At 39.1% G+C, this 16816-nt stretch overlaps 1 protein-coding gene and 1 long non-coding RNA gene across 7 annotated transcripts; one reads left to right on the top strand and one right to left on the bottom strand.

The window, feature by feature from the left end:
* Positions 1-832: 832 nt before the first annotated feature.
* Positions 833-15267, bottom strand: LOC136333243 (EKC/KEOPS complex subunit TPRKB). Of its 6 annotated transcripts, none has more exons than XM_066272105.1 (5): positions 14723-14878; positions 12568-12727; positions 11428-11550; positions 9919-10095; positions 833-853 (listed from the first exon to the last, which is right to left on the bottom strand). In XM_066272105.1, exons 1-5 carry the CDS (start codon positions 14791-14793, stop codon positions 848-850), a joined length of 537 nt encoding a protein of 178 aa, XP_066128202.1. In that variant the 5' UTR covers positions 14794-14878; the 3' UTR covers positions 833-847. The 6 variants fall into 6 exon arrangements, with proteins under 6 accessions (XP_066128202.1, XP_066128203.1, XP_066128204.1 ...); XM_066272106.1 differs by lacking the exons at positions 833-853; positions 14723-14878 and adding exons at positions 9145-9267; positions 15127-15267; XM_066272107.1 differs by lacking the exons at positions 833-853; positions 14723-14878 and adding exons at positions 9145-9267; positions 15123-15233.
* LOC136333246 (uncharacterized) lies at positions 4572-9267 on the top strand. The gene is made up of 2 exons (XR_010730999.1): positions 4572-5989; positions 6027-9267. It is a non-coding gene; the product is annotated as an uncharacterized lncRNA (long non-coding RNA).
* Positions 15268-16816: the final 1549 nt, after the last annotated feature.

Raw genomic sequence — 16816 nt, 5'->3', positions numbered from 1 at the left:
CTCAGTGAATAGAGTGTTGGTCCAAGTCCAGACATCCCAAGTTCGATTCTCAGTAAGGGCACACACGAGAAGCGACAATCTGCATTTCTTCCCTTCCCTCTCCCCTTTCTCTCTCTCTTCCCACTCACAGCCAGTGGTTCAACTGCTTTGAGTGTTGTCCCTGGGTGCTGAAATAGCTCAGTTGGTCTGAGCACTGGCCTCAGGCACTGAGGATAGCTTGGTTGGTTCAAGCATCAGCCCCAGACATGGGTTGCCGGTAGATCCCAGTTAGGGTACATGTGGGAGTCCATCTATCTATCTACCCTCCTCTCACTGAAAAATAAATAAATAAAAAATAATAAATAAAGATGAATAAATGGACCCACATCAAGACACTTCAGAGGCTCTGGTCAGTGGCTCAATGGATAGAGTGTTGGCCTGGTGTATAGATGTCCCAGGTTCCATTCCTGGTCAGGGCATACTTGATCTGCTTTTCCCCTCTCTCTCTTCCGCTTCTCTCCTTCTTCCCTTCCGGCAGCCAGTGGCTCAATAGCTGCGAGAATAGCCCAAGGCACTGAGGATAGTTCCGTTGGTCAGAGCACATCAGCTTCACATGCTAAAAACAGCTCAGTACTTGAGCATCGGCTCCAGATAGGGTTGCTGGATGAATTTCATTTGGGGCAATTGCAAGAGTCAACTTCACTATCTCCCTGCTCCTCACCCAAAAAATAAAAATAAATACATCATAATTGTAATGGCAAAGGATAAAGACAAAGAGAATCTTAAAAGCAGCGAGAGGGACAGAGTTAGTTACCTACAGTGTGCTCTCATAAGTCTGTCAGCTGATTTCGCAACAGAAACATACTCTTCATACCTGAAAGGATTGGCAAAAATAGTCAATGTGATGAAATTCAAGTACCTATAACCAAGACTACTCTTTCCAACAAGGCTATCATTTTAAATTGGAGGCCAAATGAGGAGCTTCCCAAACCAAATAACCCCAAAAAGCTAATGTAGTTCATTACCACCAAAGTAGTACTGCAGGAAATGTTAAAGGATCTGCTTACAGCAGAAGAACAGGAGGAGGAGGAGGACAAGGAAGAAGATGAAGAAGAAGAGGAAAAAGATTAAAGAGAAGGAGGAGGAGAAGAAGAAGAATAACAACAAACAACAATGAGGAACATATATATAAAGAAAGTGGCAGTAAATATTAATAATAAATATTCATACTAGGCCCTGGTTGGTTGGCTCAGCGCTAGAGCATCAGCCCAGCGTGTGGATGTTCCTGGTTCGATTCCTGGTCAGAGCACACTGGAGAAGCACCTATCTGCTTCTCCACCCTTCCCCCTCTACTTCCTCTCTGTCTCTCACTTCCTCTCCTGCAGCCAAGGCTCCACTGGAACAGAGTTAGCCCCGGTGCTGAGGATGGCTCCATGGCCTCTGCTTCAGGTGTAAGAATGGCTCCGATTGCAGCAAAGCAAGTACCCAGAGAGGCCGAGCATTGCCCCCTGGTGGGTATGCCAGGTTGATCCCGGTCGGGGACATGCGGGAGACTGTTTGCCTCCCCCTCCCACCGCCGCTTCTCTCTTTGAAAAAATACAAAAAATAATAATAAGCATTAATACAAGTGAATTAAATCATCCAATTAAAAGACACAGGGTAGCTGAATGGATAAGAAAACATGACCCATGTATATACTGTCTACAAGAAACCCACCTAAGAAGAAAAGATATACACAGACTGAAAGTGAAGTGATACAAAAGAATATTCCATGCAAATGAAAAAAAATAAAAGCTGGCATAGCAATGTTTGTATCCTACAAAATAAGACTTCAAAACAAAGGTTGCAACAAGGAACAAGGAAGGTCACTACATAATACTAAAGGGCTTGATTCAACAAGAGGATATAACCCTTGTAAACATACATAACCCAACAGAGGAGCATCTAAATATACAAAGAAAATCTTAGTGGAAATTAAGTGACAGACAGACAGCATTAGAGTCATAACAGGGGAGTTTAAGCACTCCAATGAATTCAACAGCTAGATTTTCCAGACAAAAAAATCAACAATGCAACATTGACCTTAAATGACGCAATAGATCAGATGGATTTAATTAATCTTTACAGAACATTTCACAACAAAGCAGCAGAACATACATTCTTTTCAAGTGCACATGAAGCATATTCAAAGACAGATGACATGCTAGGACACAAAATAAGCCTTTTTTTTTTTTAAGAGAGAGGAGGGGAGATAAAGAGACAGAATCCCACATGTGCTCTCACCACGATCCACCCAGCAAACCCTGTATCAAGGCGATGCTCAAATCAATGAGCCATCCTCAGTGCCTGAGGCCAACACTCAATGCAATTGAGACACCGGCTCCAAGGGGGGAAGAGAGAGAAAGGGGAAAGGGAAGGGAAGAGAAGCAGAAGGTCGCTTCTTATGTGTGCCCTGATCTGGTATTGAACCTGGGGCATCCACACATCAGGTCAACATTCTATCCACTGAGCCAGCTGGCCAGGGAAGGACACAGAATAAGTTTTAATTAATTCAAGAATATTGAAATAAGCCCTGGCCGCATAGCTCGGGTGGTTGGAGCATTTTCCTGAAGCGTAGAAGCTGCCAGTTCAATCCCTGGTCAGGGCACATACAGAAACAGATTGTTACTGTCTCTCTCCTACTCTTTCACTTTTTCTCTCTAAAATCAATAAAATATGCATTAGAAAATATAAAAAATCATATCAAGCATCTTCTCTGACCACAATGTCATGTATAAAACTAGATATCAATTACAATAGACACATGACAAACATTCAAACACACAGTGATGAAATAATATGTTATAATCCAATAAAAAATGGGAAGAGGACATGAACAGACACTTCTCCCAGGAAGAAATACAAATGGCCAACAGATATATGAAAAGATGATCAGCTTCATTAGTTATTAGAGAAATGCAGATCAAGACTACAATGAGATACCACCTTACCCCTGTTAGATTAGCTATTATCAACAAGACGGGTAATAACAAATGTTGGAGAGGCTGTGGAGAAAAAGGAACCCTCATACACTGTTGGTGGGAATGTAAAGTAGTACAACCACTATGGAGGAAAGTATGGTGGTTCCTCCAAAAACTGCAAATAGAACTACCTTATGACCCAGCAATCCCTCTACTGGGTATATACCCCAAAACCTCAGAATCATTGATACGTAAAGACACATGTAGCCCCATGTTCATAGCAGCACTGTTCACAGTGGCCAAGACATGGAAACAACCAAAAAGCCCTTCAATAGAAGATTGGATAAAGAAGATGTGGCACATATACACTATGGAATACTACTCAGCCATAAGAAATGATGACATTAGATCATTTATAGCAAAATGGTGGGATCTTGATAACATTATACGGAGTGAAATAAGTAAATCAGAAAAAAACAAGAACTACATGATTCCATACATTGGTGGAACATAAAAACGAGACTAAGAGACATGGACAAGAGTGTGGTGGTTACCAGGGGTGGAGGGAGGGAGGATGCAGGAGGGAGGGAGGGAGAGATTTAGGGGGAGGGGGAGGGGCACAGAGAAAACTAGATAGAGGGTGACAGAGGACAATCTGACTCTGGGCGAGGGGTATGCAACATAATTTAATGAGAAGATAACCTAGACATGTTTCTTTGAATATATGTACCCTGAATTATTAATGTCATCCCATTAACATTAATAAAAATTTATTAAAAAAAAAGAAATAATATGTTATTAAACAATAATTGGGTTAACAATGAGATAAAAAAAGAAATCAAAAGTCATCTGGAGACAAACTGAAATGAACACACAACCACCCAAAATATATGGGATAGAGCAAAAGCAGTCCTGAGAGGGAAGTTCATAGCATTATAAGCCTACGTCAAGAAGAAAAATCTCCAAAATATAATCTAAATTTATACCTAAAGGAACTAGAAAAAGAATAACCAACAACGCCTGGGTAAGTCGAAGGAAATAAATAATAAAAATCAAAAAAAAGCCTGACCCATAGTGTTGCAGTGGATTGAACATCAGCTGGCACACTGAGGGTCCAAGATCACAATCCCGAGGTTGCTAGCAATAGGAAGGCCTCAGTGGCTTGAGCATAGGCTGCCAATTTGAGCATGGACATGCCAGCCTGAGACCCAGGTTGCCAGCTTGAGCACAGGATCATTGCTGTCATTTCAAGGTTGTTGACTAGAGACTAAATGTCACTGGCGAGAAGCCCAAAAGTCACTGGTTTGAAGCCCAAGGTTGCTGGTGAGCTAGGGGTCACTGGCTCGGCTTAAGCCCCTGGTCAAGGCACACGTGAGAAACAATCAATAAACAACTAAAGTGAAACAATTGCAAGTTAATGCTTCTCCTCTAACCCCGCCCCCTATCTCCTTTTCTATTTCCCTCTCAAAAGTAAATATATAAATAAAAATAAAGAAAGAAGATAAATGCCATAGAGACAAAGAAATAATATAAAAAAATCAATAAAATAAAAAGCTAGTCCTTTGAAGAGATAAATGAGATTGACAAAACTTTAACTATACTCCTCAGGAAAAAAAGACAGAGGATCCAAATAAAGAAAATAAAAAATGAAATAGAAGTAAAAACTGACACCACAGAAACACAAAGGATTGTAAGAAAATACTAGGAACAACTGTATGCCAACAAAATGAATAAATTCCTAGAAACATACAATCCTCCAAAATTGAATTACACAGAATCAGAAAATCTGAATAAACCAATTACAGCTTATAAAACTAAAGCAGGAATCAAAAAAGCCCCAGGAAACAAAAGTCTTACAGCAGAGGGCTTCACAAGCAAATTTTACCATTCAAAGAACGAATACTTACCCTTTTCAAACTATTCCAAAAATTTCAAAAGGAGAAAAGACTTTCTCTGTCTAGGAAGCCAGCATATTCCTATTTCCAAAACCAGATAAAGACACTACAAAATAGAAAATTATATGCCAATAATATGTGTGATGAACGTAAGTGATAAAATTCTTTTTTCCCCCCTTTTTAACAGAGACAGAGAGAGAGAGGGGTAGGTAGGATCAGACGGACAGGAAGAGAAAGATTAGAAGCATCAATTCTTTGTTGCAGCACCTTAGTTGTTCACTGATTGCTTTCTCATATCTGCCTTGACCAGGGGGCTATGGCAGAGCGAGTGACTCCTTGTTCAAGCCAGAGACCCTGGGCTCAAGCCAGTGCTCTTGGACTTCAAGCCAGTGACCTTTGGCCTCAAGCCAGTGACCATGGGTCATGTCTATTATCCATCTCAAGACAGCGACCTCACACTCAAGCCAGATGAGTGCGCACTCAAGCAGTGACCTCAGTATTTTGAACCTGGGTCTTCTGCATCCCAGTCCGACATGCTCTAATCACTGCACCACTGCCTGGTTAGGCAGATGCTAAAATTCTTAACAAAATAAGAGCAAACTGGATCCAGAAATACATTAAAAAGTTCAGACATCATAATCAAGTGCAATTTATTGTGGTGATTCAAGGTTGGTACAATATTTGCAAATCAATAAACATGATATATCACATAGACAAAACACAGGATAAAAATCACATGTTCATATCAAAAGAATCAGAAAAAGCATTTGGTAAAATCCAGCATCCACTTATGATAAAAATTCTCAGCAAAGTGAGAGATTAGAGGAATCATAGCTCAATAAAGGACATGTATAAGAAACCCGCAGCCAACATCATACTCAATGGGGAAAAAAACTAAGCAATTCTCTTAAGATCAGAAAAAATACAAGGATGTCCACATTCACCATCTTATTCAGCATAGCCATGGAACTCCTAGCCACAGTGATCAGACAAGAGGAATAAAAGGCATCCTACTGAAAAGGAGAAAGTAAAACTGTCATCATTTCCAGAGGGCATTATATTATACACAGAAAATCCTAAAGACTCTACCAGAAAAGTAGATATAATAAATAAATTTGGCACAGTACAGAGTACAAAATTAATATTCAGAAATTGGTGGATTTTTATACACCAATAATGAACTATCAGAAAGAGAACTAAGAAAACAATTCCATTTATTATCGCAATCGCAACAATAACAAAAAATAAGGTACCTAGGAATAAATTTAACCAAGGAGGTAAAAGGCGTGTACTTGGAAAATCACAAGATGCTCAGGAAACAAACTGAAGAGACAAATAAGTGGAAGCACATACTGTATTCATGAATAACAAAAATAAATAGTAAAGCCCATACTACACAAAGCAATGTGCAGCTTCAACGTAATTCCCATTATCAATTCCAAAGGCGTAACTCACAAATCTAGAACAAATATTCCAAAAAATTTATGAGACCACAAAAGATCCCAAATAGTCTCAGCAATATTAAGAAGAACAAAGTTGGAGGTATCATATTACTTGTTATTAAATTATATGAAAAGGCCTAGGGTTCCAAACAGCATGGTATTGGCACAAGAACTGGCATAAAGATCACTGGAACAGAATAGAGAGCACAGAAATAAAGCCACGCCTTCATGGACAATTAATATTTGACACAGGAGGCAAAAACATACAATGAGTAAAGAAAGTATCTTCAATCAATGGTGTTAGGATAACTGAACAGATACATGCAAAATGAAAAAGAAAAAAGAAACTTGACTACCAACTCATACCTTACACAAGAATAAACTCAAAATGAATTTAAGATTTAAATTTGGTCCAAGAAGAGAACATATGCAGTAAAATTTCAGATATTTCTCATCGTAATATTTTTGCCAATATATCTTGGATAAGAAAAACAGGAAAAAATAAACAAATGGAACTACATCAGACTAAAAAGCTCTTGCACAGCAAAAGAAACTATAAATAAAATAGAAAAGGAACCCACTGAATGGGAGAATATATTTGCCAATAATACATGATAACAGGTTAGTGTCTAAAATACATAGACATACAAGTCAACAGTAAGAAGACAAACAACTCAATTAATGGGCCAAGGACCTGAAGAGATTCTTCTCCAAAGAGCACATACAGGTGGCCAATTGGCCTATGAGAAAATGCTCAACATCGGTAATCATCAGAGATGCAAATTAAAACCTCAATTAGATAGCATCTAATGCCTGTCAGAATGGCTGTCATCAGTAAATCAACAAACAAGTGCTGAGGAGGATATTCAAAAAACATCCTCACATGCTGTTAGTGGGAATGTAGACTGGTGCAGCTACTATAAAAAGTACTATGAAGTTTCTTCAAAAAATAAAAATGGAACTGTTTTTTCATTCATCAAACCCACTTTTGGGTATATATGTGCAGAAAACTGCAGTACTAATTCCAGAGAACATATGCACCCCTATGTTTACTGCAGCATTATTTACAACTGCCAAAGTACCCATCAGTAAGGTAAGTGGATAAAAAGGCTGTAGTATGTTTAAACAATGAAATACTACTTGAAAGCAGTGTATGCTGGAAACAGCAGGATGAGATTCACTAATAGAAAATGTTTAGGCTCTCAGAACAAAGATTAGAAGCCAGTACGTTGCTTGTCCTTTACATCACCCCCTGAAAACCTGCTGTTTCACTGAGTTATTTATACCACCTAATAAATATCTGAGTAAGGTTGAGACTGGACTTCTGTCCTTCAGTCTGCTCACCGCCCCTGGAGCATTTCCTCTGTTCTCCAAGTAACTCATTGTCTCCATGACAGGAGAGTATTATGTTAAGTGAAATAAGCCAGGCAGAGAAGAACAAATACCATACAATCTCAGCATATGTGGAATGAACAATCTAATGAACTTACCAACAAAATAGAAACCGAGGCATGCTGAGACCTGTCAGAGGGAAGGTGGTTGGGGGGGGGGGGCTGGATGAAATATGAAGATACCAAGCAAAAATCTGATATCTAAATAATAGACATAGACAATAGTGTGGTGATAGCAGGAGGGAAACGGGTAGGGGCAGGTGCACATGGGCACAGCTGGGATAAATGGGGACAGGACTTTGCCTTGGGCAATGGTGCAGATGCAGTGTGGAGATGTTTTATTGACTTGTACACTTCAAACCTGTATGGTTTTGTGAACCAACGTCACCCCGATAAAGTCAAGAAAATAAAAAAAGGCAAAACACAACAACCCCCTCTTTAGGGCTCAGGGGAGAGGACATCTGGCCACCATGAGAAGATGAAAAAGCCTGTGGGCAGGTGAAGTCTGCAGGCAGGCTCTGCTCAGGAATATCTATCATTTCCTTCCCCTCTGCCTCTATTTTTATCTTCTTTCCTAAAATGTAGAAAACAGAATCTCCCATCGGTCGCCTTCCCAGCTCCAAAACCAAACAAAATGGAGCACATATTGCACAGAAGCCTTGAGGAGACTGGGTCCTGAGTCACAGCAATGAATCTTCCCACTGATTCACACTGGCACTGGACAGTGAGCAAGACAAACTTTTGTCACATGAAGTAAGTTAGCTTCATGGTCCAGGACTGTAGCCTAATCCACCCCAGAACTTCACACACCGTGGCCCTTGGGTCATTCCTGACACTCATCATTTACGTACTGTCAGTAGATGCTTCTGAACTACAACAGCTAGAGATGAGTAAATGCAAAACAGACCACACAGCCTGCACCCAGTCCTTCATAAAAAGGTTTGCTCAACCCTAACCTAGTCTACCTTGATTGACACAATGAAAACAAAGGGAGAAAAAAATCCAAACCATTCAGCAAACATGATTTGATACTAGCAGTAAGACCTTGAGCAAGTTACTGTTATTTTAGTGGCTGTGTACAAAATGGGGGTAATAACAGTATCTATCCCCTAATGTGTTATGAGAATGAAATTAATTCTTGCATGTAAAACATAACAGGAGGCTTTGGAAGAGGGATGCTGGAGTATACAGAGTAAGGGCAGGGATATAAGCTGGTGCATAGAAAATCAGTAAGGCAAAAACCTAGCACCGTCTAGATATCTAGTAAATGTTTGTAATTACTATTCCAATTATATAAAGCAAAATATAATTTAATGGAAATAGACTAGAAGTAAAATAACAAATAATACTAACAGTGATTATCTTTAAAACTATGAACAGGTAGGATTTGAAGGTTTTTTTCCATTTTTTATGGCATTTTGTGTTGTAAATTTTTCTATGATGAACATATATACAGTTCATAATCAGAAAAAAATCATTTTATAAATGCTAAAAAATTTTAATATTTGTCATTTCACAAAACATCTTTTGTTGACATTCTACAAATGACACCATCCAATAATGTCCCAATATTTTCTTCTTGTGAAGACAGTTTATATATCTATAAAAATAAAAGACAAAATATGCTAATTATCCATGCACTACTAAGTTTTATTATACAAACATACATAAGTGAAATTTAATATCATTCAATTATTGGAATAATGGCATAAAATTACAAATGTGATGAAAATAATGCACAGTAGATGGCAATTAGTCACTTAGGCCAAAAGTGCCCTTTAAATTGCAGTTATGATGGTAACTCTCTAAACAAAGAAATCAAATCTGTACCTGTTTTAAAAGCATACATCTAGACATTAACTTCATACTTCATTTATTTATATTACAAATGTACTCTGTAAGCTGATATTTAATTCTCAATTCTTTCTTAATTAAAGAATGCTTTTTATCAAATAAGTTTTTTCCTTTTTTATGTTTACTGAGGTGACAATGGTTAACAAAATCATACAGGTTTCAGGTGTACAAATAACTCTATAAGACAACATCCGAAATGTCTGTCAACATTTATCCCCACAACCCTACACATAAGCCTGCATCTTCTAATTTTGTGTATGTGATATTATTTATGAAATAATTTTTATTACATTAATCTTTCCGAAAAGTTCAAAAAAATACCAGCATTTGTGAGCAACAGCATCAGCGTTACCACTAGACCTTATCTATCACACTCTACAAATGTGGCCTTACAAACCTTTTTGACTTCTGTAATATTTGTTATTTCCGGAAGACTTTTCAGAGAAACTGGATGACCCTCTACTTGAGATACTAGGTTTACTTGATCTATTTGTTTTTTTCCATCTTCAATGTAAACAATCAGAATTGAGGTGTCATTTGCTGAGATACCAAATTTTTTCAAAGCCTCTGAAATCTAAGGGAAAAAAAGACAAAAATCAGTAGTTTTATTCTCAGAAGCACCTTCCCGTTTACTGTCTTCTCTGCTGGGGTTCTTATTTTCATATCCTAAGGGTCTCTCTGCCTACCGTTTATATCTTATGATTCCTTCCGAACATCCACCAGTTCCCCCTCTAGAGCACTCTGCTCTAAGCGGCACCTCATTCCTATGGAATCAAGCTCAGACTTCCAGCATGGTGCACAAAGAACACCTGCCTCTGGCCACAGAGGACCTTCAGCCATGTACTCCCGAGTCCCAGCCAGTCAGGACTATTTGGAGATCCCATCATCATTTCACACTTCTCTGCCTCTCACACTTTGTTCTCTGCCTGGAGTGTCCTCATTCTTCAAAGTCCAGTTCAAATGTCACTCCCCACAGCACCCTCCTTACAGAATCAGTTGTTCTTCGCTGTTCCCAGAGATGTGAATTATTATTCCTATTAATCATTTATCATTATCAACTGAACTTCTATCTTGTTCATCTGCCTATCTCAGAAATAGAGTTTCTTCTCTTTCTGACACTAAGTGGAATGGGAACAAACTCAATAGATGTTTATTGAATTAGTTTATTTCAAATGATATAAAAAAACAAAACAGTAGCTATCTGGCAATTTTTTCCTCCAGGACCTGAGGAATTCTATTACCATGCATTTTATAACTATTTCAAATATTTATATTTTAAACCATACTACACATTTCCAAATTTTTCTTTTGATGATATCTGTACCTAATGGTGTGAATAATAGAATAGAAATATTAAAACTTTATCAGCAAAGTTTATTTATATTTTCATGTGCCACATAAGGAATGTCTTTAGCTCAATAACTGATTACTAACAGTATCTCAACCACAAACTTCCTGTGAACTGAGTTTGTGAATAAGCATGTGATAAGGGCTGTTCTATGTACCAGGCAGGCTTCTGTTATACAGAAAAGATATGGATTCTACCCTTAAAGAGTGTACTGGGAGATTAAAGGATGCATAGGACAGCACAGAAATATCCACACCTACTGTTTTATCAGTTTGATTTCAGTATCATTTAGAGGAATCTTTCTGTTCCTATGTACATAAAATTATCCACACCTAACTTAGTGAAACTTTTATCATATGTGTAGTGACTCTAAAGCTTATTTTTCTAGTAAAAGGCAGTGCTAAACTTTAACTCTCTGTCTAACCTCTTAACTATTATTCTGTTTTGTTATTAACAATAGGCTTACGGGAATTTAGCCACCAACTCAACGCTAAAGAACTCACGCCTTATCATGACAAGGTCAAGAAAAGCAAAATGAGTCAAATCCATATTAATTACATTGTTATTTGGGGACAGGTTGAAAATAATTTCAGTAGGTAGAGTTCTCGTCTTCATTTTTCCTAGTTTGTACAGATGAACTGCTTTGTTTGTTGCCACAAGTATCTGAAATGGATCGATGATCTATTGAAGAGAACAAAGAGAATTACACACAGAGAATCTGGGGTACTCTGCAGATGCACGCCCCATCCGATGGTAACTCCGTGGTCGGGCTGTTTTACCTCATCACAATTCCTATAAACTATACTTTCAAAACTGATCGCAAGGACCTGGGTTTCAGAAAAAGCATAGAATTTTAAAGCTTCAAAACTCTTAAAGATGATGGGTATGCAAAAGAATTGAATGACAAGATAACCTGGATATGTTTTCTTTGAATATATGTACCCTGATTTATTGATGTCACCCCATTAAAATAAAAATTTATTTATAAAAAACCAAAAACAAAAAACTCTTAAAGAGTTAAAAATTTAAATATAACATTTATCAAGGTATAATATTATCAGAAAGATTATATTCTAAACATTTTATACTTGCAATGTTTTTTTAAAATCTTAAACCTACCCTATGAAATCTGTATTCTTATTCATCAGCAGTGGATAAGGAAATGAAGGCGAGGGATCTCTGGGTATGAATGCCAGCTCTGACACTCACCAACAAGAGAACTCGGGCAAATTCCTTAGTGTTTCATCTGTCAGATGCAGGTAATCAGCACACACTCCATGGATTTAGGTGATCAGTACATCTAAAGCCCTTAGGACGATGCCGGGAACAGAGTAAACACTATATAAAGGTCGGCTACCATGTGGGCAAAGTCATAATAATCGACAGAGTGGAGATGAAGTCTGTGTAAGCTGACTCCACAGTGTGTGCTCTTGGCACCATGCAATGCCTTCTTTGCAGAGATGGGCACCTGTCATTCTGAAGCCAGGCCACTACCTTTCCTATTTCCTAGCATAGGGGCCTGACACTTCAACTTCTATTCAGTTTAATTCAAGGCTGCCCAAATCTGACTCCACTCCACAGCTTGGACAGAAACTTTGTACTTGAAGGTGACGATTTTAGGCAAACCTTGTGAAAAATAACCTCATGAAAAACTAACATGTTCTGAAATGTCTCGAATCTCTTATCAATAGTACTTACCATTGTAGGGTTTATTAGTGAACCATCAATAGAACCTTCCATGGCCTTTTTTCTCAATTCTCCAGCATTTTTCACATCTTTAAATAACAGAAGAGTCACCCTGCATCCTGGAAAGAGGTCCAGCTGATGTGTTGACTGCATTTCATAGGTAAGCAGGATTCTAAGGCATACAACCAAAAAAACCAAAACACTTCTTTTGATTAAGTTAACACTACAGTTTATAACAAAATATCCTTGTTAACAAATAAATGAAAATAACTTTAATACTGGCACGACAGAAATGTTATCTAGAAAAATTTATCCTCAAAGCACATTTGGCAGCTTCATGAGATATTATCTTCCTAACACTGCTGAGCTTTTTGTAGCTTCCTCTCCTTGGGGAAGGATCAAGGTTGCTGCCTGATCCCCGGTTGTACAGATGAGGCGAGCTCAGATACATCTGTGAGGAGCAGCTTACCCTGTGGACAACAGGGAGCAGAACACCAGGAATTCTACAGACCACAGTTTATCTATGGTATTAAGGAATCCGCACTTCCACTCATCCTTTTTAACCTTTGAGCTCATCATTTTACTTGTATTTTAGCATAACATACACACACATATTAAGGAAGAAAATAACTTTATACAAAAGTTATAGCATGACCCAACGATCAGTATTTCACACATGGATTTTAGCAGAGGGCAGACTATTAAAGAATCAATAATATTAGACTTAAAGGAAGCATAAGAGACAACTCAAATAACTAGAGAACTATAACTATAACCTTGGATGGAAAAACAAAGCACTGAAAAAGTTTGAATTCCAAAAAAATTTCAATCGTCTTAATAAGATTTGAGTGAAGCAATTTGATAGGTTCATATAATCTATTTTGATGGTTCCATTTCTAGAACTCTTTCTCAGGAATCAATTAGAAACTGAGAATTTATGTAATAAGATATCCTTATTCTAACAGAAAAATACTGAAAAACTATTATCTAATAACAGGGGACAGTCTGTGACTAAACAACCATTGAAAACTGTAGTCTATTAAATGCCAGAACTGTGCTGGCACAGTGGATAAAGCATCAACCTAGAACACTGTGGTTGCCAATTCAAAAGCCTGGGCTTGCCTGGTCCAGGCACATACAGGAGCTGATGCTTTCTGCTCCTCCCCCTTCCTTCTCCCTCTATCCTTCTCTTTTATAAAAAAGTATTAATAAAGTCTTGAAGAAAAAACAACTGTAGTCTATTAAAGTAAAGATGTGTCAAAACAGCAAGAAATAACATTAAATTATGATTGATTGCTTCTCGGCCTTTTGGCTAAAATCAAGTGTAAAATATCTGATTGGAAAAGAAAACATAAAATGTGGCATAAATTGTGTGGTTTTTAAAAAAAGATACACAGTCAACAAAAAAACACACCAGTGAAAATAGAGTATACAAAAAAGTTATACCAGACTTGGTGGAAAAACATCTGACATTTATGTTACAACTTGGAAAAAAAATCTATAAATAATGAACTGGCATATACGAGTTCAATCTTATGCTCATAATAGTGTTCAATGGAGAAAAAACAGATACTGAAAGATATAACGAATATACTCAAAATATATACCCAAAAGATACAGGCAAAAAGAAAAATGTGAAGGAAACACCCAAAATATGGCCATCTTGGGTAGTCGGATTATACTCAATCTTTTACTGTCCTCTACAAAAAATGCGTGTATGTTCCAAGTTTTCTTCAGGGACCACACAAAATATATTGAGTACATATAATCATGGAGGAAAAAAAAACTTTTTGTGCTTTTAGTTTTCACATTGGGGGAAAGGGACCCTTAGAACATATCAAAATTGTCTGGCTTTGTTTTATATAATTCACTCAGGCCAGAAACTTAGAATCATTTCATTAAATCCATACAGTCTTGTCAATTCTGCCTCTTAAATACCATTTTATCCAGTCCACTTCTCCCCTATACCCACTGGCACCCACCTAGACCACCGTCTCTCATCTACAGCTGTGGCCTCCTAGGAATGGTCGCCTCACAATCCCTGCCCTCGGATCATCCAACCTCTACCCGGCAAAGTGATCCTTTCAAAATGCAAAGCAAATCTTGCCCTTGGGCCGCTCTTGTTATGAGCCCCCACTTTACGTTAAAGCGTTCCAGATTCCAGGACCTGGGCCTTCCTCCTCTTCTGCTGCAAAGCACACCTCTGCCTGACCCCGCTCTTCCGGCTGTGGCCGCCATGGGCTTCCCGGGTTCAAGTCACCCAACTTTCTCCCACACTCTGTCCTTTCGGGCAGGTAGTTATCCTGACTCGATTCTTGCCTCCCTCCAACTCGCTGCTATATGAGTCCATTTACCAGAGCACCCAGGGCCCCGGGGGCGGTCCCTATTACACGGGCTCCTTAGCCCCTATCACAACGTGACATGAGCGTACAGTCCTAGGGGAGGCTTCCGTGCTGCCCTCCCAGGGCCTGGCCTCGGGAGGCGCTGGATAAACAAGAGCGGAGGGAATGCCAGTCGTCATCCCTAACACCCCGGTTACAGAAGCGCTACATTGCTCCTCCGCTCACCCACCTCCAGCACTCCTCCTTCCGGCCTGGCTCCGCGGCTCTAGCGATGGTAGGAGTCACCGCCTCTCACCCTTGCCTACCAGAAAGACCTTCCCCTCGGAAACAAAGACTTCAACTTCCGGAAGCTCGGTCACAACGGCGCCCTGTCCCTCAGTCCGCACCTACTTTCCGGATCCCCGCGAGGGAAGGTTCCGGACCTCAGTCCCGCCAGCCCGTCTTCCGCAGATACCTCATCCTTAGCTTGAGGTCCGTCAGGGGACGCAAAGGAGAGCCGAGGCTCCCTCAGACACTTCCATGAGCGGAGCTGAAAGCATTCGTGGATCGGAAGCTGAGGTCTGGATGCAAGTGTTAGCCTTGACCCTAACCTTTGTTGGGATTCGGCGAGAAGTCCGCACTTCATGCCTGCGTGAATATTGGCCAGGATGACTTCTACAGGTCTCTAGGTTAAAATTCAAGTTCTTTTGGGAGGTAGGCGGGACTCAGTGTCCTTGTTTTCAGTTCGGTCTTTATAAGAGGATCCGCTAGAGGGGACCACACTCGGAGATTTGCTTTGGGTAAGAAGAGATTCGTGACTACATTAATGAAATCATCCTCTTAGTCGGCCAGGCTCAGAAATTTGGTTTGTCATCCTGAGTGTGTCAGCTTCAGGAGAGGAGTAATCCCCTAAATTTAAGGATGTATTATCCAATTAAATACAGCATTCCAGGCAACAAAAAGAATTTAAAGGGACCAACGACACATAAGGCCTTAGCCTATTTAAGGAATTGCAAAGAGAAATGTGACTAGAACACGGTATGAATACATTTAATTGGAAAAACTATTCTGGCAAAAGTTAGGTATGTAGATTATATAAAGAACTCCTAGAACGCAACAAAAAATGTATAAGAGAAACAACCTAATTCAGAATGTGTCAAGTCCTAGATGGTTTGCTCAGTCAGCGCATCCTCTGGAACTCCCAAGGTTGCATATGGCATCCTGGTCAAGGCACATACAGGAAGCAAATGAACACACAAATAAGTAAAAAATGAACTGAGTGTTTCTCTTTCTCTCTTTCAGTCTAAAATCAGTCAATAATATATATAAACAAATTCCAAAAAACCGATTGGGTGACATTTGAACAGACACTTCAATGAAATATATGTGAAAGGACAATAAACACATGAAAAGATGCCGTTCATGCCTGATCAGGCAGTAGTGCAGAGGATAGAGTGTGGGACTGGGATGCAGAAGATCCAGGTTCAAAACCCCAAGGCCACCAGCTTGAGCGCAGGCTCATTCGGCCTGAGCACAGGGTCACTGGCTTGAGAAAGGGGTCACTTACTCTGCTGTAGCCCCCCAGTCAAGGTAATATGAGAAAGCAATCAATGAAAAAGAAAAGGAGCCACAAAGAAAAACTGATACTTGTCATCTCTCTCCCTTCCTGTCTCTATGTCCCTATCTGTCCTTCTTTATCTTTCTCTCTGACTCTGTCTCACATACAAAAAAATGATGCTGATCATCATTAGCCTCAGGAAAATGCAAATTCCAAAAACCAATGGGATACTACTATACACCCATATACTGACTTAAAATAAAAGCAAGACTTTAAAATCATGTTACTGTATGATCTCAACTCTACAAAACTCTAGAAATTACAATTTTATTCTAGAATGATTAAAAGCAAATCAGTGCTTGTTAGGAAAGGGGGAGTGGGA

This window comes from Saccopteryx bilineata, chromosome 4 (assembly GCF_036850765.1).
Source record: "Saccopteryx bilineata isolate mSacBil1 chromosome 4, mSacBil1_pri_phased_curated, whole genome shotgun sequence".
NCBI lineage: Eukaryota > Metazoa > Chordata > Mammalia > Chiroptera > Emballonuridae > Saccopteryx > Saccopteryx bilineata.
The sequence above is the reverse complement of the archived record's forward strand: the minus strand, read 5'-3'. Positions and strand labels throughout refer to the sequence as shown.

Excerpts from the sequence above, each read along its gene's own strand:
- LOC136333243 (XM_066272103.1), bottom strand. The coding sequence starts at position 14,793 with ATGGCGGCCACAGCCGGAAGAGCGGGGTCAGGCAGAGGTGTGCTTTGC. Across the intron at positions 12,728-14,722 it reads AGAAGAGGAGGAAGGCCCAG|AATCCTGCTTACCTATGAAA; the intron begins GTCCTGGAATCT and ends TGTATGCCTTAG. Across the intron at positions 9,268-9,918 it reads ATATTACAGAAGTCAAAAAG|ATATATAAACTGTCTTCACA; the intron begins GTTTGTAAGGCC and ends TTATTTTTATAG.